The 17,362-nt window shown below is 46.5% G+C and overlaps 1 protein-coding gene across 2 annotated transcripts in view; it reads left to right on the top strand.

Annotated features, from left to right (window-relative positions):
- The window catches only part of DPYD (dihydropyrimidine dehydrogenase), a 548,339-nt gene that overhangs the window by 455,397 nt on the left and 75,580 nt on the right, over positions 1–17,362 (top strand). For both annotated transcript variants that reach the window (XM_024570281.3, XM_053915805.1), the window contains one exon: positions 2,509–2,651. In XM_024570281.3, coding sequence (XP_024426049.2) covers positions 2,509–2,651 — 143 coding nt within the window. The remainder of the gene's footprint in view (positions 1–2,508; positions 2,652–17,362) is intronic.

Raw genomic sequence — 17,362 nt, 5'->3', positions numbered from 1 at the left:
CCACATTCAGTTCCCTGAGCCTCTCAAACTCGCTTCTTCCACCCTAGTCTCTGGTCTAAAATCACTAGTTCCTGTAGCTGGGACCAATTTTACAAATCCTCAATAATTGTGATTCTGGAAATCTTTATGCATTTTAATGGACCTGTATTACTCTGTATGATGTTGATATATGTGTCTTCTTTACACAGAGAGTTTCATTTTTATCTTAAACCTATTATTTCTTCATCTCTGTTGTTTTTAAAACTAAAACATGTTTATATAACAATTTAGAAAGGTCCTTTGACATACACCTAAATTCCCTTTCAGAAGCCTTTTGTGGTGGAGGGAAGTGATGGGGAGTGATGGTAAAACCCATTCCCCATCAAAGTGCTGAAAACAGATAGATTACACCTCATGTGAGAGCCGCAGAGTTACAGGAACACCCACCAGACAGGGTTTAGACTGGGAATTAAAGCTGCATTTATTATTACTCAGTAGCAGATGGACTCATTTCTTCATTTCTGGATCACATTTTCTCAGAAAACATGATTACGCTTAATGTTTGAAAAGATAGCTTTATTAATTGGAAGGGTTTTCGCGTTCATTAGATAGATCAGAAAATCTTGGGAAAAGGAAGAAAAACTGAAAATAAAAAAAAGTCTTATTAACCTAATTGAACATCTTCAAATGCCACCGAGGATTTGCTGATGATTTTAACACCTGTGTAATAATGTTGCCCTTTAAATGTAACTGGTTAAATTTTCAAAGCTGTGTTCTGGGATTTTGCCACTTGATGTCCATTAATAGCAACTGGAATATGTGCCCAAGTCCCTGTGAACCACTTTGAAATTTTACCCCTTGGTGTTAATAATGATAATCTTCTAGTAGTGCAGTAAGAAATAAATTATTGATCTTCTTAGCTCAGATTTCTTTTACTCTCTGGGGCTAACCAAATAAGAAAAAAATAAAATCCCAATATCTCTTTATTACTTGAAGGAACATGCATGTAAAGAAGGCATCAGTTTAGTACACACTGAACTTGCCAGTTATACCTACACAGAGACAACTTACACCCCTCTGAAAGGTCTGAGTTACAGATGCGATCTTTAGAATGCCTTCTTTTCACTTTATTCTTAGGTATGTGTATAGGCGTGCGTGCGTGTGTGTGTGTATGTGTGTGCGGTATGCTACCTCCTTTTTGTTTAAAGCATTCACACTAATGAGGAGTCACTGATAAGTGCTGTGTAACATAAGTGGTACCGTCACATCCAGGTTCTGACTTCCCCCAACTCCGTGCCCGCGTGCCACTCTTGTCAAGTGTCCGCACTGAAGAGTCTTGACTGAGAAATGCTGACGTGCACAGGAAGCTTGTTTAGGTTGGGGGGCAACAGGGCATTCCCACATTTTGGTGCTGAGCACAATAGCATCCCTTACACATGCGCTCAGGTGTACCTGAAGTGGAGGGAAACAGGGTGCAAAGAGAGCCACTGATTTTAGGGAGAGTTCTCGGAGCTCCCCTACAGTAATCTCTCCGATCAGAGCCTGGCGATGCTGGTGAGGCCGCCCGTGCTGGTGGAGGACGAAGTGCTTGCCTGTTGCTTGCTTGTGGGTTTGTTTGGGTTTGAGGCTTGGTTCGAGGCATGCTCAAATTCTTGCACAAATAGAACCTTTTAGTTCAGAAAATGACTTCAAAGTGCCATCGACTTAGGAGTCCACACACCCAAAAATTGTATTCCTGTGTTACAAAAGCATTACTTTATTCCAACACGTTTTAACCTGGGAGTCGAATGAAGCTTTAGCACAGTGTAATTATTTTAAAAAATAACCTCAAAGTCTTCTGTCCATCCGTGAAGTTTTCATTATAATTAGGGAATAATATGTTGATCGTACCTGGCTGGATGAAGTGTAAAACATTAAACACATCCTTTCTAATTACCGAATTCTACTAAGTTCTCTTTAATTTGGTTAAACCTTTCTAATGTGTGAGAAAATTAGGTTAGGCTTCCTCTGTGTTATCAAATTATGGAAATTATATGTACAAAGCAAAATGGACTTTGTAAGTTCATCGCCACCGAGCTCGATTTTGCGTCTCTGCTTTCACACCAGCTGCCTTCTGCTTCGGGAAAACACAGCGGAGCTGGGTGTCTGTGGACGCGCTGTGTGCACTTGCTGTCTCCCCCAGAATCTGCTGCTCCTGTCCTTTCTGAAGCAGGCGCCCGAATGTCCCACACAGTCTTCTACACGGTACTGCACGTCACACTGCGGCTTGCGTCTCCTTCGGGTGCGGTAGCGACATCCGCTCGCCCGAGGCACCCCGCAGCAGCAGCAGAGTCTCTAAAATGAGCACAGTGCAGACAGATGAACCCGGGGTGAAACGTAACGCCGAGTACGTGTTGTGTGTCTGTGTGTCTAAAATAGAGACAGGGAACTTGCACCAGGTCCAGGGCAGCGCAGCCGTCACGTCCTGGAGACCGAAGGCAGCAGCTCAGGGGCCGCCGTACTCTCCGCTGACCGCTCTCTCTCCTGCAGGCACTGCCATCAGACCTGTCGCCTTGAGAGCCGTGACCGCCATCGCTCGCGCCCTGCCGGGGTTTCCCATCTTGGCCACCGGTGGCATCGACTCAGCGGAAAGCGGCCTTCAGTTTCTGCACAGCGGTGCTTCGGTCCTCCAGGTAGTACCTGTGTTTATCTGTCCCTTCCAGAAGCTCTGTCTAGTGTGTGCAAATTACGTGGCAGCAAGCTCCCTCCCGAGGGCCCCCCAGGAACCAGGGCGGTGAACGGCAGCCCTTGTTGGGGGTTTGCTACGTGTTGAGAACAAGACTGAGGCTCGTTGCCTGTGCTAACGGAGGACTCCCAAACCCTCTGTCTTTTTTTAATGTATGCATTCAGCTCTCTGTTTCAAACTTAAGTGAATTGGGTACCAAAACTCATACTGTACTCCAGGAAAACAAGGAACCGATAGAGGACCTGGGGCCAATGTAAAATCCTGACCGAACAGTAAAGTGCTGCCAGGAGAGGGCTGGGGCTCAGAGCCTGTGTGGGGGGCTCGCCGACCCTGACTCCGAACTTGCTGGCAGCCCAGGAAGGGAAGCCCTGCTTCTCAGCTTTCCAAGCACAAGCACAGATTCGTTGTTCTGCTGCTTCTGGTGCAAAGTGGAGGGGATGTTCTCACTGAATTTCTGAAGGGGAACTCTGAGACGTAGTGCACCGTGCTCTTACCAGCACCTCTACACGTAATAAAAAATGATGTGCTTTTAAAATTACTTAGCCACTTGCTCTTTGTAATGCTGCCCACGTCGGCCAGGTGCAGTGATTGGGCACATCACACTGTAAGCTCTTCTCAGAGGGGCCAGGTGTGTGGGCTGGGACGGCCTGACTGGCCCCCAGGATACAATTGCTCATGTGATGACGAGGCTTGACCCCTCAGGCAATCCTGCCTCAGTGGGGCCTAACTACCCAGCAGTGATGGTAATTGGGAGGCAGAGGGTTGAGCATCTCACTTTCTCTGGCAAGAAAGTGAGGTGCAAATACCTGGCGTTTCCCATTTGGCCATCAGAGTCAGCATCCTCTTCGGAAGCACAACGGAACTGGAAGACAGACAATGAACAGATGCCGACTGCAACGTGACGCAGGTGTTACGTTGTTAAACACCTGTTGGGTGTTAGGTGTTACAGGTGTTAAAGCCTACAAGGGCTGTAAAGCCGCCATTATAAAATTGCTTTAACAAGCAGTTATAGACATGCTTAAAACATGAAAACAGAGAAGGTCTCAGCAAAGGAATAGAGGATATAAAGAAGAACCAAATGGAACTTTCAAGACTGAAAATTACAGCAACTGAAACGCAACACTCAGTTGATGGGCTCGACAGCAAAATGAAGAGAACAGAAGAACGAATCGGTGAACTGGAAGACAGAGCAATAGAAATTAGGCAGTCTGAACAACAGGGAGAACACAGACTGGAAAAAATAAATGAACAGGGGCTCAGGCAACTGGGGCGCTATAACAGATGGTCTCACGTTCGTGTTGTCAGACTGGCAGAGAGGCGGTCCAAGAGGGAGGGGCTAAAAATGTAACTATGTCTGAAAACTTCCCAATTTTTGCAAAAGACATAATTCTACAGATTCAGTAAGCTGAATGGATTCAAAATACGTCCATACCAAAACACATCACAGTCGGACTTCTGAAAACTAAAGAGTCTGGAAAGGACTTTAAAAGCAGCAAAGAAACAACAGCAGGCCCCCGGGGAGTGAACGATTCCAATGAAAATAGGTTTCTCATCAGAAACCATAACGTCCCGGAAGTGGGATGACATTGTTTAAGTGTTCAGTGAAAAGATCTGTCCACCCTGAATTCTGTACCCCTCAGGAATAAGGAAAACATCAAGACATTCTTATCTAAAGAAAACAAAGAGAATCTATTGTCAGGAGACCATAATTAAAGAATGGCTAAGGGAATTTCCTTTAAAAAGAAAGAAAATGGTTAAAGAGGGTACCTGGAGACGTCAGGAAGGAAGGAAGAATGTGGAGCAGCATCTCCAGGAAGGATCTGGAAGATAATGAATGTCTAGGCTTGAATGTCGCCGGCATTTGTGGTCACGAACACAGAGAAACGAGTGAACTCGAGGATGTAAGTCGGGCGTGGGTGGGCCCCAGAAAAGGTGCCAGCTCATTCCCAAGCGGTGGGCCCTCCTCTTGGGCAGTTCCCACCTGGGGGTGAAGATTGTTGACTGTCTCCCCTGTGCTGGCTCTAGCTGCTGGTATGCGCGGTGTGCCCACCCTGCCCGCGGGTGAAGCCCTTTTACAGGACTTTGATGGACACCAGCTGAGGCTTGGATCGGAGTCGTGCAGGCAGGTCACATGACCAGTGCTACACCCGGAACTCAGACCTGGCGTTTCACGGTGGGAAAACGATGCTCTTCCAGCTGGCCGCACTGGCTGTCCCCTCCCGGAACCTCGAAGGTGGGCTTATCAGCAGCAACAGGCTGGTCTTCCCTGCTACTCAAGGCTTCCATGTTCAGCCTGCCGCTGCTTCTTTAAATAAGGGTTCAAAGAAGAGAAGAAATGGGAAGATGTAGGAAAATAAATCTACAAGGCATGTTCTCAGCACAGATGTGTGTTCAGCATGTGGAGCATGGTGTATAAATATATGTGTCCTCATAAAAACGTGTAGCACAATAATCACTCAAATGAGGAAGCAGAGAACTGCTCTGGGGGAGGGGGGTTACTGCAGAGCCCCGGTCCGCCACAGATGAGAACAAGTCTACCAAGACATGATCTGCTTGGGGAGGAGAGGGGGCCCATCTCTCAAAGGAGAAGGGCCAAGAGCCTTTTCCTCCATGGGCTTTCATTAGGTTCATTTTGCACAGAATTCAGGTAAAGCTCATCAATCATTGTCAGGCAGTAAGAGTCAAACAATGAATAACATATAGAGAACTTTGAGGGCTTATTCTGAGTTAGGGTCAGTTAGTTAAAGGGCTATAAAACTTTGGGAAACAAACTCATTTCAGGCCTGGACTCTTATCATTTAAGCTGAGGGTATAAACAAAGCAGATTTCACAGGATTTTATGCATTCTTTCTTAGGCCTGATTCCCAGGGGAATACGCCCCTCCCAGCACAGGGCTGCACCGCCCTCTGTCCTTGTTTCAGGCTTAATCAGGTAGGGGAAGTAAGGCAGCCAAAAGATTAGGAGACTTCTTGCAAACAGAATGAGGACTCAGGCTATGTCAAAGCCGAGGGGCAAGGGTCTATCACCCCCTTTTTCTATAGCCCCCCGAGTCCTTCCCTGTGGGCCTTTTTCATGACCATGCCTGTCTTAGGTTGTTCCTCCCTTGAGGAATCTTACCTGTCATTGGCTAACTGGTCAGGCTCAGGGCCAAGCAGGGTGAAGTAAAGGGGGCAGGTGCGGGCCCCTGCCAGGGAGATAAGCTTTGTCTCCTTAGTGGCTTATGGTCCCAACGTTTCTCACTCAGCCTTAGCCATGGGGGTTTACAGCTTCTGAAACCAGGCAGGGCGGTTTCCAACACCGCTCAGACCACCTGGAGCAAAAGAAGGTGATCGTTCTGTTCTGTGCACACAGGGAAACTAGAACGGCAAGGCTAATGGGGAAGTTCTGATTCTGAGGGGAGACGTCCGTCTCCCGGGTGGGTCGTGTGCTTTCTCCCTCTGGGGAGTCCCTGAGATCACACCTTGTTTCTGCTTCCTCCGAGCACCTCTCTGCCTCCCACGTGACCCTCGGCCCACGGAGCGGGGGGTGGCCTTCCAGCTCCCACTTCTGTTGTACGGGAAAAACCTCACAGCTTCCTCTCTGTTGGCTTGGATTTTATGAGGAAGAACTCTGTTTGGCTCAATTATCTTTTCATACCAGCCCCCATCATGAAACACAGTCACCAACGTATGGGATGCTTGGTGGGCAGCGGAAACACAGTAAATGTTTATTCAACGAACTTGTCGAGGGAGTGTGGTTGCGTCGCAGTCTTTTGAGTGGATGGTGAAGAGGAGGTGAAAGGGCTCATGCAGAGTGGAAGGCGGCTGCAGAGACCTGCCCCTGCAGCCCCGGCTAAGAGTGGCCCAGACTTCCTGACTCTGTGAAGCATCGGCTCCCAGGTGAGTCTGTGAAAATGGAAGATTCCACACGTAGGCTTTTCCTGGTACAAAAATCACAGATGACATACTAATTCGGTTACCATTTGCTTGAGTCAGATTTTTGTTCAGCCAGAATGTATTTTAAACTAATTTTAGCTAAAATGTGCACTGAAATCAGGATTAAGATGCACTTAGGACAGGTATAAGTGGGAAGCCCTCTGAATGAGAAATGTTGGCTTGGCACTAGACCTGGGGTAGAGAATGTGTAATATTTCCATCTCTCTTCCATTAAAACTGAATTTCACTCCATTCCACCCCCTAGTACTGGGATACCCTAACCTTTCATTTTCTGAATATTATTAGGGAAATTTAAGTAACTAACTCTGCCAATTGGATTCACTCCAAATTCTCAGTATGCGATATCAGCTGGGCCTTGGGTGCTAGTCAGCATCTATTTTTATTCATCTTTTTAAAAAAAATTTCCCATCTAATGCCCGCTAGCAGTCAGCTCAGAACTTGTCCATGCGCCTCGAGGCTCCGGACGCCCCACTGCCACTCTGCCATCTGTGTTTCCACGTGTCCCCTGCCTCTCGTGGCCCAGCGCAACCCCCTTCTGCTTCTGCGGTGTTTCTCTTAAAGAGCTGATCCTCTTCTACATCTTCAGGTAGAAACTATCAAATGTTCCTTTCTAGTCATTTTTACTCAAAGTGAAGCGTGTACTGACAAAGCACGTGTTGGGTAAGACATGAGGAGGCAAAACGGACATAGTGTCGGACGATGGGGCTGGGTCCCTGGAGGACAGAGAGGAGTGGGGGCGCGGGAACAGCGATGGGAAAAAACACTCCGACTCTGGTCTTTCCTGACGCGTGGACTTCGTGGACAGGCGAGTCCACTTCTGGAATAAGAATTTGTACTCAACATAATTTCAGATTCCGTCATAACTGAATTTAATAACTATGATGTTCCATGTGACTTTAGCGAAAGCACTGACATCTCAAAGATGGAAAGCTAAAATGCTTTTCCTCAGTTGGATAAATGGGATAGAACGTGCCTTTCTCGTTAATCAGTACGCACCGCAGAGAAGCACTCGTTCATGTATCCCTTCAATAAATACGGACTGAGACCTCCTACGTGCCTAGCACCCTTCTGGGAGTCGGGAATTCCATAAACAGAGCAGACAAAAACTGGTTACCCCGTGGGGCTTACATCCTTGTGAAGGGAGAGATATAAGGTGTGCTAAATGTGAAACATAAGTACATTATCCGATATATGAAAAGAGAGCTGTGAAAAAAAGAAAAGGTAGCATTTGTGTAGCAGACTGAAGCTGGCGAGTCAGGGGAATTTTTATTGAAGGAAAATCCTTAGGTTGCAGCATCATCTGCTAAAGTTTTACTGAGAGTTTAACTGCAGTACAAAAATCACAAAATATTGAAGACCCCCTTGCAGTTAATAAACAGAAATGCCTTTTAGGGTTTCAGTTGCATTTTAATGGGCCATTTTTCACTTTTGAAGTCTTGGTGCCATTGCTGGGAACGTGTCATTTCTCAGCGGTACTGTTCATTTCTATTATCTTATTCTACAACTCGCTTTGACGAGGATGCTAACATTTTAATGGTAGAATATACAATAACTCTACATTAAAATGCTTCAGCGAGTGTTGAATATAAAAACTAAGGACGTAGCTGGAGGGTAATTGGGGTATTTCAGATCATATCTCTAGCACAGCTTTGGAGTGAAAACAGCTGTTACCACGGAACCAGAGGCAACACTGTGGCAGACAAATAATGTTCAAAAACGGTTGTGAGTCTGTGTTCTTGGGTAGCTGCTCTGGCAACCTCGTCATTTAACTCACCTGACTTCGAATTTATTGAAGTGAACTCAGGGCCTTTGAAATCTGATTTCTCTTCTTCCTTGGTAGGCTCTCATTAGTTAAAATATACAAGTTAGAGCTATGAAATTTATTAGTAAATTTCAGGTACTGAAATGTATAAGCACCTCCTTGTAAAATTACATTCTCAAACTCTTCACAGACTCTTAAGGTCTTAAAATCTTTTGGGGGAGGGGGGCGACCCTGAAGAAAAGAAGTTTGCTTCTCGCTGCCAAATCATTATTCACGATGAAGACTGTCAATAAATAACTTGACTATCTGCCTTTAAAACCTTGAAGAGAGGATGTCAGTAAACTAACACTGGCTTTCGTTTTCTACTTACAGTTTTGCTGGTTAGTCCCAGACCAACCTCCCAGGGCGCCCTGCATCCCTTTCCTCTGCTCGCGGTATTAAGGTTCTGTTAATAAAACACGAGTCAGGAAGTTCCGTTCCAGCCACGTCCAGACCGAGTCCGCTGCTTCTAGCGATAGGTTTCACCACAGAAACGCTCGCTCTCCCGCTGCATATAGATGGAGCACGTAGCACCGTACCCCCTGTGTCTCTGACTCAGGGTGACAGTGTGGCCCTGCCGCCCAGTCTCTGCAGGACTTTGACGCAGGACGGGGGAAATGACAGGGAGCCATCAGTTCATTCCTGGGCGGTTGTGACCTGCGCCCACACCGAGACTGTGTGGGCGGGGTTTTCATTCCTTTCCTTCTGTGTGGGTTTGTCACCGGAGTTAACAGACAACCCGGAAACACAACAGAGAGTGAGCGAGAGCACAGTGGGTGTTTGCGGTGAAGAGGCGCGGGTGCGGGATGGACGCTCGCCAGACGGAGATAAACCCAATTTCAACAGTAATCGAAGCTGCTCAGATGGAGCTAGTTCAAGCTGAATGGATTTTTAGCATGACCAGGAGATGTATTATTTTATTACAACCGGAGGAAAAGAAGTAATTGAAGCCTCATGGTGACGCCTTGCATGGGCGTGCAGAGCCTTGCCGACATGCTCTTTGCTCACACGCATGGGGGCCTTGGTGTGAGGCCCGTCCCCGGGTCCAGGACACGCAGAGGTTCCAGGCCTCCCCTACCACCATGGGATGTTGTTTGGTTTTTCATTATTGGTTTTCATTTCCCGTGATTTTAATTCTCATCTCCTCTAGGACTACTCATAGTCTCTGTCATCCTTGATTAGCTGCCTTGCCAATATTTTTGCTTGTTTATTCTGAGGATTTTTTTTATTGATTTGAGAGAGAGGGAAATGGAGAGGAAGAGGGAGAAATATCAGTGTGAAAGAGAAACATTGATTAGATGCCTCCCTTTCATCACCACCTGGGAATCGAACCTACAAACTTTGGGTGGAAGGAACGACACTCCTACGAATGGAGCCACCCAGACAGGGCACATATATTTTTTACATTTTTTACTGTTTTCAAGAGTGATAGCATCAAAAAGTGCCTCTATCAATGCGAACCCTTCACTTGAAGAAACGTATCTCCAAGCACATCATCAACTTTCTATACAAAAAAGACGTTACTAAATATTAATCCAAAAATCCAACTAACACAAAGCCTTCCCATAGTCATTCAGTTTTATCATGTGCTTAATACATTTAAAGTTTTCCCCCACGGGTTCAGTTCAGAATAGATGTTTGTGCCATTTTAAGTATTTCTCTTGCAAGAAAAAGATGAAAATTCAGACCGCAAAAAGACATTTCACAGTTGGTTCCTCCTAAGTGCCTACCTCCCTGAGCGTTTCTAATCGTGACATTCAGTCTGCACCCCACAATTTTGCTTTATATGTGCTGTCCCAATCTTTTATCACTTTTCCTAATTACACTTCTAAAATGACGGTGAGTTATTAGCTTATTATAATAATGGTATTCCTGGGGTATGGCCACTCTTCTTTCTAAATGATTCTCTCTGTCTTACGCTTACTGTCCTTATTCTAATAGATACATAAGAAATTTAAAGGTATTTTTCTGGACTATTTTCTAAGGCAGGTTCTTTTGATATTTTATGCATCTTTCTGTTTTCGAGCAGAAACTTCTTTTTGCAGTCATAACCAGCCTTTAGAAACTCGAACCCTCCAAGTGCCTACGTGCGTGCACAAGCCTCCCTCCCATGTGGTCACCACGTCCATGCGGTCGCAGCAGACCAGACCCTCCGAAGTTACCTTTCTCTGAAGAGACCCAGTCTCCATCTTGCTTGTCGTGCATTTTGATTTTACTCTATTTCCCTTTTTAAAGAAAAGTTGTGTTGAGATACTCCTGATTTCCTTCCTCGTCCATGCGTTAGAGAGTAGATTTGAAAGAGTCTTATTTCTGACCCCCTTCAGAGATTAGAACATGTGGAGGTTTATTTCTTCCCTTTCTGACCTTGATAGAAGGTGTGTATAAAGCTGAGGAAGAGTGGAAAGAGAAGGAAGACACCGCTAGGCAATGGCTGCCGCCAGACTCCGGGCTCTGCATCAGAAAACGAACTGAGCTCTGAGGGCTGCCTTACAAAGCCAGTGCCCTCTGTCCTCAGGGAGACTGAAGCCAAATAGCTTTGCCTTATGCCTCCATGACATCACCTCATGCATAGTTTCGGCCTTGTTTCAGGTTATCCTGAAACCCAGTGTTCGCAAGTTCCTTGTTCTTCATGCTTTCATGTAAGAAGCCCTGTCCTTGGTCCTGGGCATTATTCAGCACCTTAGTGCATTCTAGTCTTGAAGATGCTCAGCAGGATCTGCGTGCCACTGTTAGGTATTCAGAAACGGTGTGTTTCCTGGGCGGTAGGGTAGTCCAGAGAGGGAGCTCTGCAGCTCTGTAGTCTTTGCTCAGTGCCTGGCCTCCCCATTTCATAGCTGGACAAATGGGACCTATTTATTTAACTTCTGTGAACCTCAGCCTATTCACCAGTACAATGGAAGCTCTAGTGCCTCTCCCGTTGGCTTGAGGTAAGGGAGAAAGGATACATAGTATGTCAAAGGGAGGGTCACCATTCAGAGTCCCTGGGCTGTCTCCCTCTTGCTCCAGCCACCCTGGTCCTGCCACTGTCTCACCAGCCAGCAGTGCCCAGGGCACCAGGGCTGGCGCTCCCTGGTCCAGCTCTCAGGCTGGGTGTGAAATGGAGAGGGACTCTCACTGCATCTGTCCCTAATTACACATGCCTAGAAGAAGCAGCACAGGATACATCCCCCCAGCCATGCCGCTGGCATGCACGGCAGGTTTCCCTGGTGCAGACAGTAATGTTTATTGAGTCATGGACTAGGCAGACACTTTGGGTGCACATGTATTTTTACAGCATTAGTTGTGACTCAATGCAAATGATGACAAAAAATATTACAGTAAAATATCAAGGTTCTTTCAGGCCTGAAAACATCTTTTTAAATAGCTTTTCCTAGAAATCACAACTCTGACTCCCATAGAAGTTTAGAAAACAAAGGGTAAGTTTAAAGTTTATGAGCAGTTATAAAGGCAATTGCTGTCCAGTGACTCGCGACTTAGAGTTCTGTCCATTGACACAAGTGACCCCAAACTCACAATTCAGAAACCGGGCTTAGGCCAGATGACCTTGTCCAGACTAGGAGCATGATCAAATTCAGCATCGAAATATGAGCTGATGGTCGGGTCTGCCAGAGAGAAGAATTATTATCAACTAAGGCCTGACATAGCATGAATTCTCGATGTGGTTAGATTCTGATTGTGTGCAGATGTATCTCCATATTTGCTGGGTTTGCATCTTCCTTTCATACCTTTACTCTAAAAAAATCATCTCTGAAACTGTTTGCTTGTAAGTTAAAAGTTTGCTGCAGGAAAGAAAATCACATAAAAATGCTTCCAAGTAAAATGCATTTGGGGGGACCTTTGAGTGTTTTGTTGCAGATTATTCAACAAATTATAATTTTGGTAGAGGACCAAATGGATTTCTGTTTTATCTAAGTAAAAAAAAATCATTTAAGAGCTGGGCTCTCTAGAAATATGCATCTGTGTATCATGTGTGTATTTTATGGCATTAAAGTTATAGCTCAGTAGACTTCTAAAAGCTTCTGAGGCACAGATTTGAATTTTTACAGATTCTAATTACAAGTTAAAAGTCATCTCACTGTGGGAAATTAAAAATGGAGACAATTAGAGAAAAATTTCACTTGAAAGAAAAATGCATTACAGAAAAAGCAATAAAAGGCCCCAAACTAGGAAAGCAAAATCCCTCCCCAGGAGCCTCTGTGGCTGAATCGTGGATCAATAGTGTGTGGTTGACGCGCCACCAGGAGAGCATCACTTTGCTGTTACTACCGGTGATCTGACCCGCTGTGGCCGCCCGTTGGCGTGGTGACCTGTTGCCGAGATTCCATAGTCATTACTTCATATAGAGTGGCAGAAAGGCAAAAGGAAAGTTGAGGTCACTTCCAGTCGTAAGTGGGATACGCCACACCATGTGGCCGCCATGGAGTGCGTCGGAGCCCGCGCAGGGGTGTGTCTGTGTGTGTGCAGGAAGAGTGTGTTGCGTGTGCGTGGTTTGGGAGCACGATGCAAGAGGAAGCTACACGTGCCCTGGATCAAGCATGAAATAAAGGAGACCTTCCCTGAGCCCCTCTGCAGCCGGAGCTTGTCGAGCAAAGTCTGGCTCCTGTTGCGGAGAACCTCCCTCCATTTATTGGTCCGTTGGCCTACTTCTTGGTTTTTGTACTAGGCAGTGTTGTTTTTGTGAACGCATGGAGTTCCGTTGTTTCAGCAACGGAGTACACCTTGTCGGTGCAGAAACGGTTCAGTAGTGTAACCACACTGCCTGCTGAGGCCCACAGGCCCTAACCCGGGCGAGGGACAAGAGCGTGCGTGGGTCATAACACTTCACCATAGATCACTTCTCTCTCAGCGCGGGACAGCAGTATCTGTACTGTCATTAGTACCTCAAATGCAATGCAGTGAGATGTGTTTAGGCACCTTGCCTAATTTAAGAGTCCACACACTCACGTAACCCTGCCTAGTTAAGGCAACCTTGGCGGGGGTATTCCTGGGTTTCCCAGATGGGTTCTAGGCATGGAATTGTTCAAAGTAGACTCTTGCTAATCGGCACCGATCATCCTTGGCATAAATGCTTATGTGGGATGCTAGTATTTTAAAAATGTTTTTTAATTTTATTTATTGACTTGAGAGATAAAGAGAGAGACATCAATTATAGTTCCACTCATTCATGCATTCGTTGGTTGATTCATTGGTTGCTTCTTGTATGTGCCCTGACCAGGGATCAAACCCGCAACCTTGGCATGTCAGGACGACTCTCTAACCAACTGAGCCACCCGGCCAGGGCCAAGTATTATAATTTTTAAAACTCTGCCTTAGTTAGGAAAAGATAAGTAGATCGGGGGAGATTGGCTGTGACAGTGGTGATCACTAAGGCTCATTGAAAACCATAGACACAAGGGCTGTGAAATCCATACTTTATGTAGCGGGTCATAGTGTCTGTTTATTCTGCCAATGGTCACTGAGGGTCTGATGGGTACCAGGCACAGCATGAAGAAACGAGCATAAGAAAATGCCACGTAGCAGTGAGTGCCGTGCAGAGAATTTGAAGAACGTGATAGTGACCGGGTAGCTGGATGCCTTGATGGGTGAGTCCTCTCAGAGAGGGGACAGGCGCGCTGAGAACTGAAGAGAAAGTACACCAGCCATGGGGAAGTATGGAGAGGAACATCACAGGGAGACGGAGCAAAACCCCCAAGGCCAGAGTAAAGGCATGGATGGCAGAACAGAAGACGTGCCTGTCCTCGGCGTGCTCGTCCCAGTGTGGCCAGAGCGGAGTGGGCCCCGGCGGGAGGGGAGCCGGAGCCAGCTCGCCAGGGCATCACGTCCGGTGTGCCTGTTGTTTCAAAAGGAGGACAGACACTGTTGACTTTAAGCAATGGTGAGAGGTGCCCTGACGTGCACGTTTAAGTGGCCACTGTCGCTGTTGCACAGGTGACTGATTTGGGACGGTCACCAGTGGAAAGCGAGAACTACTGCAGTGTCCAGGTGAGAGGCAGTGACGGAGCTGAGTAACAGAAAGCGACGGACAGATGCGTGACGGCGTGTGCTCGAAGTCGTATGAGACAGGCTGCGAGACTGGAGTTTGGGGGGCAGGAGAGGGAAGGGACGCGGACTGGTTTTGGGTTCGGCCTGTCGGAGAAGTGGGTTGCAGGGAGCGGGGATGAAGAATGCTCTCCTGGCCTAGGCGACGTCTTGGGAGCTGGCAGATGGGCAGCATGTCCCCCTTTTTCAGTCCTACTTTCCAGAGATGGGTCAAGCTTTCAAATGCACATATAACCCAAGGTGGACAGATGGATGCTGGTCTTCCCTCCCAGCAAGGATGTTTTCTTTGAGTGCAGCACAGTGATCAGAAGAACTGGCCACAGAGGAGAGATACATGGAAACGTGGGGCAGAGAGAGGCTGAGGGGGATGGCGGCATGGACGCAGGACAGCAACGTGTGGGCGTTGAATAGCCCAGAGGCCGTGCCAGCCATCCCTTGTCATTCTTCAATGTGCATTCTTGAAGCGGAGTTGTAGGAGACCATGAGTTTTAGAGGAAAAGATGAAAAGAAACATAATAATTTTAATCAAATGTATATTTTTAAATAAAGTCAATGAAAGGTCTCTAAAACATTTCCTTCCAAAGGAAAAAAAATCCTAAATTTATTAGCCTTTAAAACAGGCGCATCCATTTCCCTAACTCATTTTCTTCAAACACTCGGAACTGTTGCTTCTCTGTTGAGTTCAGTGGTCGGATCCCATTTAACATTCCAGTGACCCCGGGTCCCTCAGAACTGTCGGATCCGATCCTCCTGGTTTGACGCCTGGGGTGCCCTGCAGGTGCCTCTCCTCCCCTGCCTGCCAGCCCTGCCCCGCAAAGCCAGAGGGAAGACGAACAGTGGCCACTGTTGGCCTCTTTTGTTTAATCCAAGATATGGACCCAGCACCTAGAAACATCTCGGAGTTAAAAACTGGGGCACGCAAATGTAAACATCATCCCCACATCACTTACTCTCTGCTGTGAGGCAAAAGCTGGTCCGTGTCTCAGCATCTGAAATCTCTGTCTGGAGAGCTGGCTGACGCCCACAGGGGCAGACCGGTCACATGCTGTGACAGCATACTTCCTCACATGGGAAATGCTAGGGTTTCCATCGTCACGCGGTGAGGGCATGCACGAGCTGTGACCTCATTACTGTCTCCCTAAACCAGCCATCCCACGCCGGCTGTTAGCTCCATCCTAACGCCACCCACTGCAGTGGCATGTGGGGGGTGAGCAAAGTTCCGTGACTCATCAGGGCCAGAACACAGTGGGGCAAACGTGGGCTCTTTGAACCCTGGTGGGAGCAACGTGGCCAGGCTCACCACGCACGGCGCATGCCTGGTCTGACGGCGCCCAATCCGCCGTTGTGCCGCACATCCACGGGGCCTGATGTTTCCGAGATGCATAAAGTTGACATAGGTGATCTAGAGAGAGTTAAAAAAAAAAAAATGAGCCAGTTCTATTGCAGTTTAGAGCATTATGTAATTAGGTAATTTCCCTTAAAGCAGCTTCAGCATATAAGCAATAGTTTAATTTACAGAGTGACATTTTATAGACAAGACTGAAATGTAAAACACATAAAAGTCACTTACCTGCATCTACCTTGTTTATCTTCTCTTTAATTCATATTCATGTTCTAATTCAATGATTTATTTTAAGCCCGTACTATATTGATTTGTGGGGAAAGGGTGGTAATCAGAGCTTAGATTATGCTGGCAAAGCAGAGCTTTTGAAATTCAGTCATTTCTTGGTTTCTACGCTCTATCTTATTCGTTCACCCGCGTGTGATAAGCTAATTGTTTAAGACATAAATGTGGCCGTTCTAGTCCTGGGGCTCAATACAGTGACTTATCTCAGACATTAGTCAGTAGGGAAAGAAAGCTCAAAGGACTCCAGTTTCACATCAGGACACACCATTAAGAGCTGGAACAGCTGTCCCAACCAGAGGCAGAGACACAGTTCTGTGCCACACCGGTACCAATAAATCCTGCCAGCCGAAGAGCCGGGCTCCCCTGTGCTCTCCCCCTCGGCCCTCTGAGCGGCCCTCCCGGGGCAGCTCACCCTGACAGACGCAGAACAAGCCGCACAGCCCCGGGCTCTGCAGGCAGCTGCCTTTGATGAAAGAATGTGAAAAGCAACAAGAGGATGGTTCATAAAGTAGAATCTGCCAAATGAAAGGGTGAACGAACAAGCAATTTTTTGAGTGATGAAGACTTTTTGAAGAAGAAGAAGAAGAAGTGATGTTTTAAAATCGCTTTCTTAGGGTCAAAATCCCACATGGTCTATTGAACGCTCCTGGCTGCATTCCCCAGCCAACAGAAAGGGAAGGCCTGGAAAGATGAAGCAATTTTGTGGGACGCGTAAGAGGGGAGAGCAAATTACTTTAAATGCCAGTATCTGTTCGGCAGTCCATTTGATTATTGGCTTTGAGCCACGTCACACCGATGATGTTCTGAACCTTAAAGTATGAACCTGACATAATTAACGATAAGAAGAATTCTTTTTTTTTTTTAAATGAAAAAATGTCTTATTTTACAGAAAAAAATGTAATGGACTTTTTGGCCATCCAAATATATTTTTTTTAATTTTTATTGTTATTCAGTTACAGTTGTATGCCTTTTCTCCCCCCTAAGTGCCCATCAGCAAATGAGTGGATCCAAAAACTATGGTATATTTACGCAATGGAATTCTACACAGCAGAGAGAAAGAAGGAGCTTATACCCTTTGCAACAGCATGGATGGAACTGGAGAGCATTATGCTAAGTGAAATAAGCCAGACGGTGAGGGACAAATACCATGTGATCTCACCTTTAACTGGAACATAATCAACAGAAGAATTCTTTATAATAAATATATTGGTCCTGGTGCAAGGGGGCAAGAGGACCAACCTGGGTATGTGTCTGCT

Source organism: Desmodus rotundus, chromosome 12 (assembly GCF_022682495.2).
Source record: "Desmodus rotundus isolate HL8 chromosome 12, HLdesRot8A.1, whole genome shotgun sequence".
Lineage (NCBI taxonomy): Eukaryota > Metazoa > Chordata > Mammalia > Chiroptera > Phyllostomidae > Desmodus > Desmodus rotundus.
This window is presented reverse-complemented; position numbering and strand designations above follow the sequence as displayed.